Here is a 12,144-nt window from a genome sequence, read left to right as displayed (position 1 = left end):
TAGGGTAAAGGGAGCTGGTTGTCATATGAGAGATTTAAGCTAAATAAAATGGAGTCCTGTTATGGGCTGAATTGCCCTCCACCCCCCAAATACATATGTTGCAGTCCTAACCCCTGATATCTCAGAGTGTGACCTTGTTTGGAAATAGGGTCATTGTGGATGTAATTAGTTAACATGAGGTTATACTGGAATAGGGTAGACCGCTAATCCAGTATGGTTAGTGTCTTTATAAGAAGAGAAAACTTGGACACACACATATACAGGGAGAACACCATGTGAACATGATGAGGGTCATTTACAAGCCAGGGAGAGAGGCCTGGAGCAGATCCTTCCCTCAAAGCCCTCAGAAGGAACCAACCCTGCTGACACCTTGATTTCAGACATGTAGCCTCTAGAATTGACAGACAATCCATGTCTGTTGTTTTAGCCACCTAGCCTATGGTGCTTTGTTACAGCAGCTCTAGCAAACTAATACAAGTCCCAATATTTTATTTATTAAAAAAATTTAAAATCTAGGAAAATTCAGCATTTGGAATTTGGCAATTTTTTCATTTAAGAGGCTAGGGTCCATTTCTTTATATGGAATGTTAGAATGTGTGGTTATGAAGTTTTTAGGTTCCTGATGATTCAGTTACTAGTCAGTCAGTTTAGTCAATCAGTTTATAAGGCAGGAGTTTACCATGAGCCCAGATCGGCAGCTGGAGTTTCTGGAGCGTGTGTTTTCCTTCTGTTTATGGTAATAGAGGGAGAGATTCTTTCCAGTCACCTGAGAGGGGTTTCCTAGATCTATTTTGTATATACAGATTCAGGCTTGTTACCTAAGATTCAGAGTTGGTCTGTTTATTGTATGTGAATTAATAGCACCCTGGAGAAATTAGAGTTGAACAACTATGAATATATATCTCAGTGGACTAGAAAAGAGTGGCCTATGTTTTTCATGAGAGGAGCAAGTATCTAGAAGGAGAAGACAGTATGGCTAAATTGGGAGTGATCCTGGGAAGTCCCTGGTGACCAAGAGGGACTGGCTGTGCCTTCAAGACAGTTTATAATAGATTTGGATTGGAGAAGCCCTGAAAAAAGATAATATTGAAAGTCATACTGCAAACACAGCTCCTTGCCTATTCTGTTTTTCTAAACAGAGCTAAGTAAATGTGCCAAAAAAACAAAAACAAAAACCAATCCCAAAACAAAATGGCACCATGTTTAAGACTGGTTATAGTAGGGAATAGGTAAAGAACATGGACTCTGGAGTCAATTTAACAGTCTTCCGGGGACTTCCCTGGTGGTGCAGTGGTTAGGACTCCGAGCTCCCAATGCAGGGGGCCTCAGTTCGATCCCTGGTCCAGAAACTAGATCCCACACGCATGCTGCAACTAAGAGTTCACATGCCACAACTAAGGAGCCAGCAAGCTGCAACTGAGGAGCCCACATGCCACAACTAAGGAGCCTGCCTGCTGCAACTAAGACCCAACGCAACCAAATAAATAAATAAATACTAAAAAAAAGTCTTCCACTTACAGTAAATTATTTCCTTTCTCCTTGAGACTTCATTTTCCCATGTATAAAACAGATAATCTTATGTGTCTCCTTAATTGGATTTTGTGATGATGAAATAAGGTGGTAATCCATGTGAAGCAATGAGCAAAATGCCTGGTGCTAATAATGTTAGCTAACAGCAGTAGCAAAGCCAGAAGGTTTGTGACCACTTGTGCATGCGACTCCCTCCCCCAGTTTAGTCCATAAGAATGAGTAATCTCTTCTACTGTAATGTTATCAACAGGCAGTTTTCAAATCCATACCTTTAAAATACATCTTAAAAGCCGGAAGTGCCCTTGGGATCAACTAGTGCTCTTCTTTCATTTAAAGTGAGGAAGATAAGATCATGATAGTAGGATTGGAGAAGGCCTTGGGTCTCCTGGTTCACAGTCTTTCTTCTTTACTACAGGTTGCCACTCTCTAAATCACACAGCCACATGTCCCTTCTCATTCTTAAGTAACCTTTTACTTCCGTGGAAACTAATTTTTTCTCTCTACTTTTTGTGTGTTTGAAATTTGTCTTAAACAGTTTTAAAATTATTTTAAAATTTGAACTGAAATTAAAAATGATTGTTTAACGCAAATTAGAATATGCTTGATTATCCACAGACTGCCTCTGTTAGGGAACAAAGAAATTGGCAAGAGTGGTTGCTTCTGGAGAGGGGCACTGAAGTAGATGTAGCATTGATTATAGTGGTATATGACAGGGTGTTCTAACACCTGTACATCTGGGGACTAGAGTCATCAGCTCCAGTCCAGTTACAGAGTAAGAGAATAGGACAAGGCAGAAAGTAGTAACACGTATCTGTAGTCCTTTGAAACTTGGGAACTTTATAGGTTCAGAAAAAATTTTGGAGATGTCCCTCGTAATAGCCACACTCTAAACACTCACTACCCAAACTTAAGGAGCCAAATAGATGTGGGTAGGGAGAAATACTTTGCTTTCATTTGAGGGCTTCTGTGAATTGCATCGACCTGCCTCTGTCTCTGACTTAGTGGTGATCTTGGGTAAATTTTTTAACCTAATTCTTTATCTTCCAGTGGATAGAAATGATAAGCCCTGTCCTTACCTGGTACATGGAGTTGTTGCGGCTTAAAATGAAATCATGAGAATTAACTCAACTCTGGGCTCAGCCTTGTCAGAAGACGAGGAGCTTAAGTTTAGCTCTTAGGAGAGAAGAGGAGAAGTGCTGTCAACAAGCATGTGCTCATGCTAAGTTGGGTTGCATGTGCAGCATTCACTCTCAAAAAAGAGAAGGGCAAGGCAATGACTATACTTTGGCTACTCTATATGATACTCTCTCTAGTGCCTCCCTGTGTGTGTTTTACATTGTAATGTTTGAGCCTCTTTCTGTTTTAAAACTTATGATTTGGAGAGCCAGTTCCTTCTGACTAACTTTCCTCTTTTCTGAAATAGGAAGACACATTTTAAAATAAAGCAATCCAAATATGTTTTAGTATTAATGTTATCTATAAATTTCAGAACATAACATTCTTGAAGGCACAGATAGTATCTGTTTAGTACCTATGATACCATATATTTAATTTAGGTAATTAAATTCTTATATAAGAAGTAATATTTAACTTCTATGCACTGCTACAAACATTAATTTTAAAAGATTGAGGCTGCTTAGTTATAATGAAATCATAAATAATATTTTCAATATATATATATTTTAAGAAACAGGATATTTACATGAGCTATCTTCCCATAAGATACTTATTAATTATGAGAGGAAAAATAGTAACTTTATGGTAGAGAAGCCTGGTACACCCCACCCTAACTGAATGATCAAAGTTAATATCACTAGTAATGGGACAAAAAGGTATTTTTTGACCTCCTGATAAGATGTATTTGAAAGGACACAAGATTACTTTTTTTTATTCTAGCCAAAAATGCAGACTGAATCTAATGATGAGTTAATACCACAAAAACCCAAATTGGGGGACATTTTATGAAACAAATGGCCTGTATTCTTCCAAAGTGTCAAGATCATGAAAGACAAAGAAAAACTGAAGAACTGCTCCAGATTAAAGGAGAAGAAATTGTTCTAGATTAAAGGAGTTGTCATGAAGAAACATGATATTTACTAAATGAAACTTAGGATCCTGATCTCAATTTTTTTCCCATTTTTTGAAAAAAAGACATTAATGAGATGGAGAAATTTGAATAAGGTCTATAGATTAAATAATAGTACTGTATCAGTGTTACTTTCCTGGTTTTGATAATTGTGCTATCTTTGTATAAGATAATGGTCATATATTTAGAAAATATATACTTAAGTATTTAGGGTTAAAGGAGCAGTATGTCTACCACTTTCAAATAAGTCAGAAAAACTATAGATATAGAAATGATAATATAGAAAGAGGATGATAGACATGATTAAGTGTTAACATTTGGGGAATGTGGATGAAGGTTGTAGGAGAATTCTTGGTACTACTTTTACAACTTTTTAAAGTCTGAAGTTTTTTAATTTTTAAAGTAAAAGAGAAATGTAATGACATCTTAATCGTTTTTTTCATCAGTAGACGGTTTAGTGTATATTAGTGGTTTAGGGGATGATGATTTGCAGAGAAATGTTACTATGAAAGTGTAACAAATGAACAGAACCCTTACCATATGACGAGTAGAGCAATATAAAACAACTTAATAAATGTCAGCATTTTTACTATATTTAAAAAGTAATTCTTTTATAGATAGCCCTTATTATATAGTATTATGATTCATGTATACTTAGGTACATTCAAAACATTTTTTTATTTGGCTTTCACTTTTAACATTGAATTTTTTCATGACTAATTCACTGATTTTTGAGTAGGCTGTTAAAAATCCTCTCTGCCTCAGTTTCCTCATCTGTAAAATGAGATGGCTAGACTAGAGTTCTTCCAGTTCTCGACTTCCCTGATCTTATAACCAGATAGAAAGTGAAAGTTAATTTTCCCATTTGAACCAAAAGCAGTTAGTTGTTAAACACGGCCTGTGTGCCAAGTGACAGTGTAATATTTATTAAGCTCATAGATTTTTTTCTGTCAAAGGAACTTTTGCTGAGATTTTAGTTGTACATTTCATTTGTATGCCACTTCTTATGCATTAATGATACTAGTTTTTTTAATTTAGTGAGCTTTAAAAACATACTTTTATGGGACTTCCCAATGAAAACTTGGCTGTTAAGACCCAAAATTGGTAATGAAAGTTTTATTTGGTCTTAGTAGATATATATTCTCTGTATCATAGAAAGCTTGTCAATATACAAGTAGCTGATGATGTGAAAACTGAATTGTGTAAAATAATTTGGGTTGTATTTAACAAAAGCAAAACTTTGTTAATCCTTTCTTTCCTTCACCCCTCCCAGCTTGGCGATCCAGCTATTTTTCCTGCCGTCATTGTGGAACACGTTCCTGGTGCTGATATTCTCAATAGCTATGCGGGTCTAGCCTGTGTGGAGGAGCCCAATGACATGATCACTGAGAGCTCCTTGGATGTCGCCGAAGAGGAAATCATCGATGAGGATGACGACGACATCACCCTTACAGGTGTGTGTGCCTCTGACAGCACCTTCCTTCAGCATAGTTTTAGTCAGTGGGTTAGCCCTGTGATTTGGGGGATATAAAAAGTTCTTGACTCGGTTTTGAGTAACTCCATTACCGGCAGAAGCTAGAGCCCTGTGGGAAGAAGGAAATGACGTTTTCTTTCTCATCTGCCTGTGCTTCATGGTGCTCGCTTATCTCCTCCTCCTTCTTTCCTAAATAGACAGAGATGAACGTGACGAAATAGAAGGTGTGTAAGAGGAACCAAACCAGCTCGGTTCACCAAGTTTTCACTGAGCACTGTTTGTGTGCCTAGCTCTGTACTCCTGATAACAGTGAAAGGTTGTTTGCAGGGCAAAAGATAGGAATATTCTTTTGTTACTGCTGCTGCAGGAAGCAAAATAGGAAGCCATGACCCAAATGTAGGATAAGGTGCCGAGGTTTAAAGATTTGTTCAGTCAGAACTAGTAGGATATTTCACACTGAATGTAAGTGTTGAGGTGGTGCTTTGTTCCATCAGTTTTAGAAACTGGTGCATGCATTTGTAATTTTATACATTTACATTCATATATCTTGGCCAGAGATGTTGGAGGTGTTTGAGAAAGTTAATTACTTAGAAGCAAAGATTATTTGAATATTCTTTTTTTTTTTTAAGTTTTATTTATTTATTTATTTATGGCTGCATTGGGTCTTTGTTGCTGCATGCGGGCTTTCTCGCGAGTAGGGGCTACTCTTCGTTGTGGTGCGTGGGCTTCTCTTGTTGCAGAGCACAGGCTCTAGGTGCGCAGGCTTCAGTAGTTGTGGCACGCAGCCTCAGTAGTTGTGGCGTACAGGCTTAGTTGCTACACCTCATGTGGGATCTTCCCAGACCAGGGCTCGAACCCGTGTCCCCTGCATTGGCAGGCAGATTCTTAACCACTGCGCCACCAGGGAAGCTCTGAATATTTATTCTTAAATTAAAAACCAGAAATTAACATTAGTCACAGTATTATCAACTAAACCTGGACTTTATTCCACGCATTTCACACTAACATCCTTTTTCTATTCCAGGATCCTATCTTGAATCTCACATTGCAATTAGTTGGTAATTTTTCCTAGTCACTTCCAGTCTATGACAGTTCCTCTGTCTTTCCTTGTCTCTCATAACCTTGATGCTTTTGAGGAGTACTGGTCAGACACTGTACAATGCTCCTCAGTTTTATTTCTGTTATATTTTCTCATGATTGGAATGAGATAATCCATTTTGGGCAAAAATACCTCCCAAATGGCATTGTCTTCTTATCATTGTATCATATTAACATAGTAGATTTTTTTAAAAGTACAGATTTAATTCTCACAGCAGAAAAAGAAAACTGAAATTAGAGAAGTTAAATGACTTGCTTATGTCATGCACCCAGTGACTGAGTCATTGATAACGTTGATGAACAACGCTTAGTTTTTGTACTGTCCTCTTATTTTTTACAAAGCATGTTCTCATATATTCACATTTTTGTTCAGAGCAACCCAGTGAAAGTTTTTGATAAATCTATATTTGTTTCTCGCTTATCAATAAGACAGTTGGATTAATCATATTAGAGGTTTCAACTCATCACTGACTGTGTACTTCGTGTTTTGTATAACAGAATGACCACCACTATGCATGTATGTGTTGTGTAGCTAATGGGGTTTTCTCCACAGTGTGTTCTGACCTACTTTCTTGATGCCTTAGGGTAAGGCTACACTCTTTGTGGATAGGGAACCAGGGTCTCCCCTGAAGGGGTGTTTATTCCTGGTTTTAGTCACTAAGGAAGATACTGGCCCTCAAAGAAGAAGTGGAGACTAGGAAAGCAGATCTTGGATCTTTAGGGGAAGGAATTATTTCTTCCTTCCAGTTGTTCACTCTCTTGGGCTTAGACTTGAAGATAGCTGATGATGAGATGCAGACAAGCTCCTTCCTTCCTGGAAAACAGAACTGGTATGGAATGGATCCAGAAAATAAGCCACATCTTGAAAATCAGATTTGCTATTTGCATGTTTCTTCTCTCTTGCCTTTCTTAACTTCCAACCCAAGCCTTTGTTTAACTCTTCTGAACTTGTTCGAGTCATGTCATAAGAAATGAAAGGATCTTATAGCCCTCCTTAGTCCAGAGTGGGAGAGGGGAGAGTACTGTGCTTTTGAGAAACTACAGGGAAGATGATGATGGGGATAGGACAGTTTATAAACTAATTATGAGACCTAGGTAGCACTTCAGGTGATAAGGAATATTGTTAACATTTTTAGGCATAATAGCATTGTGTTAGATTCTTCATCTTTTAGATACATATGCTCAAATACTTAGAGATAAAATACAGTGTCATGGATTCCTTCAGAGTAATCCTGGGGGTCAGGGTGTGTGTGAGGGGACCTTGAGCAGTAAGTGAAGTATGGATGAAAGATCGACTATGTTCTGATAATGATTGATGCTGAGAATGGATATGTGAGAATTCATTATACTATGTCCCATAATTTTGATTCTGTTTTGAAATTTTCAATAAAAAGGTCAAACTATTTTTATGGACTTGAGGGTTATATTAGACGGCAGCTGTCATTGATAACCCCTGATTTCAAATTTTCATGTTCATCAGAACACTTTTTTTTTTGTTTGTTTGGTACGCGGGCCTCTCACTGTTGTGGCCTCTCCCGTTGCGGAGCACAGGCTCCGGACGTGCAGGCCCAGTGGCCATGGCTCACGGGCCCAGCCACTCCGCGGCATGTGGGATCCTCCCGGACTGGGGCACGAACCCGTGTCCCCTGCATCGGCAGGTGGACTCAACCACTGCGCCACCACCCAAACACTTTCATTTTTATCATTTATTTATCTCATATCAAGTTTGATATAAATTTTAACCTTTAAAATGTATAATGATAAAATACTACTTTTATCTGTTTATATGTTGGGGTTTTATATAACATTTCCTTTGAAACAAGGCTGTGCTATAAAAAATTTATGAAAAGCATTTGACTATGAGCTTTATCTATGTGGAGATCCTTCCATTACCAGTCTTGAGTCTAAAATTGAAATTATTAAAGGAGATGGACCCCTTTGGACCCCTCAGCCAGCTATCTGGGATCCAGCCCCACTCACAGGTGGGCCAACAGCAGCTTTTGGACACCCTTGACCCCACGGCCAGCCATATAAGGAACTGGCCCTGCCCACCAGCAGGCTGACAGTAGATCTTGGGATCCCGAGCCCCACAACTACCCACTCTAGAACCTGGCTGTGCCCACTTGTCAGCCAACACTAGCCCTGGGACCACCTGGGGTCCCTGGCAGCCTCCACGCAAGGCAGGACCTGGCAAACAACTGGAGCACAGGCCAGCCACACCTACCAGACCATCCACAATAGTTAGCCTATCACAAGAGAAGGACCCACGCAGTCCACTGGGGAGCACCCCAGAACACATAGCTCTGGTGACCAGAGGGGAGACCACTGCTGGGATGCATAGGACGGCACCTACAGAAGACCACTTCTCCAAGGTCGGGAAATGTAACCAACCTACCAAATACATAGAAATAAAAAGAGCAAGTTAGATAAAATGAAGCGACAGAGGAATATCTTCCAAATGAAGGAACAAGATAAAACCCCAGAAGAACTAAGTGAAGTGGAGACAGGCAACCTTCCCTGTAAAGAGTTCAAGATGATGATCGTAAACACGTTCAAGGAACTATGGAGAAGAATGGGTGCACAGAGCAAGAAGTTAGAAGTTTTTAACAAAGAGTTAGAAAATGTAAAGAACAGCCAAACAGATGAAGAGTACAGTAACCGAAATGAAAAATACAGTGGAAGGAATTAACAGTAGACTAAATGACACAGAGGAACAGATCAGTGAGCTGGGAGACAAGAGTCGTGGAAATCACTGAAGTTGAACAGGAAAAGGAAAAAAGTATAGAAAGAAATGAGACAGTTTAAGAGACCTCTCAACAACATCAAGCGTACTAGTATTTGCATTATAGGGGTTCCAGAGGAGAAGAGAGAGAGAAAGGGGCAGAGAACATGTTTGAATACATAATAGCTGAAAACTTTCCTGACCTGGGAAAGGACATAGACATCCATGTCCAGGAAGCACAGAGAGTCCCAAACAGGATCAACCCAAAGAGGAACACATCAAGACACATTGTAATTAAAGTGGCAAAAATTAAAGAGAGAATTTTAAAAGCAGCAAGGGAAAAGCAACAAGTTACATACAAAGGAACTTGCATAAGGCTGTGAGCTGACTTTTTAGCAGAAACCCTGCAGGCCAGAAGGGAGTGGCTCAATATATTTAAAGTGGTGAAAGGGGAAAACCTACAACCAAGAATACTCTACCCAGCAAGGCTTTCATTCAGGTTTGATGGAGAGATCAAGTTTTACAGACAAGCAAAAGTTAAAAGAGTTGAGCACTAACAAACCAGCTTTACAAGAAATGTTAAAGGGATTTCTCTAACCAAAAAAGGTCACAACAAGAAATATGAAAATTATGAAAGGAAATATTATGAAAGGAAAAATCTCATTGGTAAAGGCAAATATACAGTAAAGGTAGTAAATCAGCCATGTATAAAGCTAGTAGGAAGGTTAAAAGACAAACATCGTAAAACCATCTGTATTCACAATGAGTAGTTAAGGGATACACAAAACAGAAAGACGTAAAACATGATGTCAGAAATAGTAAACGTGGAGTTGGGGAATAAAAATGCAGGGTTAAAATGCGTTTGAAATTAAGTGATCAACAACTTAATAGGTATATTGCTATATACAGTGTGGAGAATACAGTAAATAACTAGATAGTATCTTTGTATGATGATGTGTCTTAACTAGACATATTGTGATCATTTTGATATGTATAGCAATAGCACATCACTATGTTGAGGAACTAACAGTGTTGTAGGTCAGGTGTACTTCGAAAACAAATAAACAAACTCATAGAAAATGAGATCAGATTTGTGGTTACCAGAGGCAGGGAGGGGTGGGGGGAATGGGAATTGGACCAAGGTGGTCAAAAGGTACAAACATCCAGTTAGAAGATAAAAAAGTACTAGGGATATAATGTACAATATGATAAATATAATTAACACTGCTGTATGTTATATATAAAAGTTGTTAAAAGAGTAATTCCTCAGTTCTTATCACAAGAAAATTTTTTTTGTGTTTCTTTAACTTTGTATCTGTATGAGATGATGGGTGTTCACTAAACTTATTGTGATAATCATTTCATGATGTATGTAAATCAGATCATGCTGTACACCTTAAACATACACAATGCTGTATGTCAATTCTAACCTCAATAAAATTGGAAGGAAAAAAAAGGCTTGTCGGTTTTATTGTTGCTTACAAGAAATTTTTGTAATCCATTTAATGAAGGGCAAACATTTTCTCTATATTTTTAAAAGCTTAGTTGTACTTTTTTTTTGGTTTTCATTCCTGTTTCACGTAGCAGCCACCAATTTATTTTGTATTTCCTGACCTAAGCACTGAACCGAAGTGGAATAAACAAAGTTTTACAAATTAGATTACTGATATTAACGACATTAAACTTGCCTTACGTTTTTGAAATTCAGAAGGTAGTATGATTTCTATAGATAGTTGTGGAATGATTTCTATATATAGTTGTGGAATGATTTCTAGTGTATATGAAGTTTAAAAAGCAAGGGTCAGTACAGCACGAATGGTTACCTATTATTTAGGATAGGGGAAAGAATATAAATGATATGTATGTGTTTGCTTACATTTAAAAATAGAAAGATATGGGCTTCCCTGGTGGCGCAGTGGTTAAGAATCCGCCTGCCAATGCAGGGGACACGGGTTCGAGCGCTGGTCCGGGAAGATCCCACATGCTGCGGAGCAACTAAGCCCGTGTGCCACAACTACTGAGCCCGCGTGCCGCAACTACTGAAACCCACATGCCTAGAGCCTGTGCTCCACAGCAAGAGAAGCCACAGCAATGAGAAGCCCGCACACCGCAGCAAAGAGTAGCCCCTGCTCTCCACAACTAGAGAAAGCCTGCGCCCAGCAATAAAGACCCAACACAGCCAAAAATAAATAAAATAAATAAATTTTAAAATAGATAAAACCAAAAGCTAATAAAAATATTTTAAACTTAGTGGTCACTTTTTTTTCTTAAATACTTATTTACTTATTTATTTAGTTGGTTGCGCCGGGTCTTAGTTGCGGTACGAGGGATCTTTTAGTTGTAGCATGCGGGATCTTTAGTTGTGGCATGCGGGCTCTTAGTTGGGGCATGCGGGGTCTAGTTTCCCGACCAGGGCAGGGGTCGAACCTCGGCCTCCTGCATTGGGAGCATAGAGTTTTAACCACTGGACTACCAGGGAAGTCCCAGTGGTCACTTTTGAAAGATCCCATTTATTATTCTGAAAATCAGTAAATAACGGAAAAAGAACCAAGCGTTTAATTTGCCTTTATTGTATGAACCGTAGCTCAGGGTAACCAGATAGTTTATGACAAAGTTCTTCCTTATAGAGAATTCTAGCTAATAAATGCTAAAGGAATGATAAGATTAGAATTATCACCATTTTGAAATGCCTAATGAAATAGTGCATCTAGGTAACTATCATCAGTAACTTCTAAAGCCATTAGGTAAAAGGCTGATGGAGAATTTTATGCTGGATAGATCAGGTTGGCAACACCTGAACCTGCTTCTCAATCCTCGAAGTACTGAAGGAAGACCTACCTACCTTCAAAAGGCCCATTGAATCACACAGCATCACCTTTGAAGTATTCTTGCCAAAGAATTGAATGCGAATCAAATCAATCTTCTAGATGTAACTACCAGTTTACAGGAAATACACGGGGGGAGGGATATGGTAAGTGACACCACAGATATATAATCAGCAAAATTTAGAATGTGGGAAACTACAAACAGATGACCCTGTTTCTCCTAAGATGAACAACAAAAATGGAAAAAAGCCAAATACTAAGGAAGGTACGTGCCACCAAATGTAATGCGTGAACTTTGTTTGAAATCTGGTTAACAAACCAACTTTTTCAGATTAAAAAAAATCTGAGACAGAAATTTCAATATTAAGTGGATATCTGATTTAAAGAGTGATTTTTAAAAGATGTGATC

General features: G+C 38.4%; 1 protein-coding gene across 4 annotated transcripts in view; it reads left to right on the top strand.

The window, feature by feature from the left end:
• The window catches only part of ELF1 (E74 like ETS transcription factor 1), a 105,192-nt gene that overhangs the window by 67,818 nt on the left and 25,230 nt on the right, over positions 1 to 12,144 (top strand). For all 4 annotated transcript variants that reach the window (XM_067713239.1, XM_067713240.1, XM_067713237.1 and 1 more), the window contains one exon: positions 4,890 to 5,070. In XM_067713239.1, the coding sequence (XP_067569340.1) occupies positions 4,890 to 5,070 (181 nt within the window). The remainder of the gene's footprint in view (positions 1 to 4,889; positions 5,071 to 12,144) is intronic.

This window comes from Pseudorca crassidens, chromosome 18 (assembly GCF_039906515.1).
Source record: "Pseudorca crassidens isolate mPseCra1 chromosome 18, mPseCra1.hap1, whole genome shotgun sequence".
Classification (NCBI taxonomy): domain Eukaryota; kingdom Metazoa; phylum Chordata; class Mammalia; order Artiodactyla; family Delphinidae; genus Pseudorca; species Pseudorca crassidens.
The sequence above is the reverse complement of the archived record's forward strand: the minus strand, read 5'-3'. Positions and strand labels throughout refer to the sequence as shown.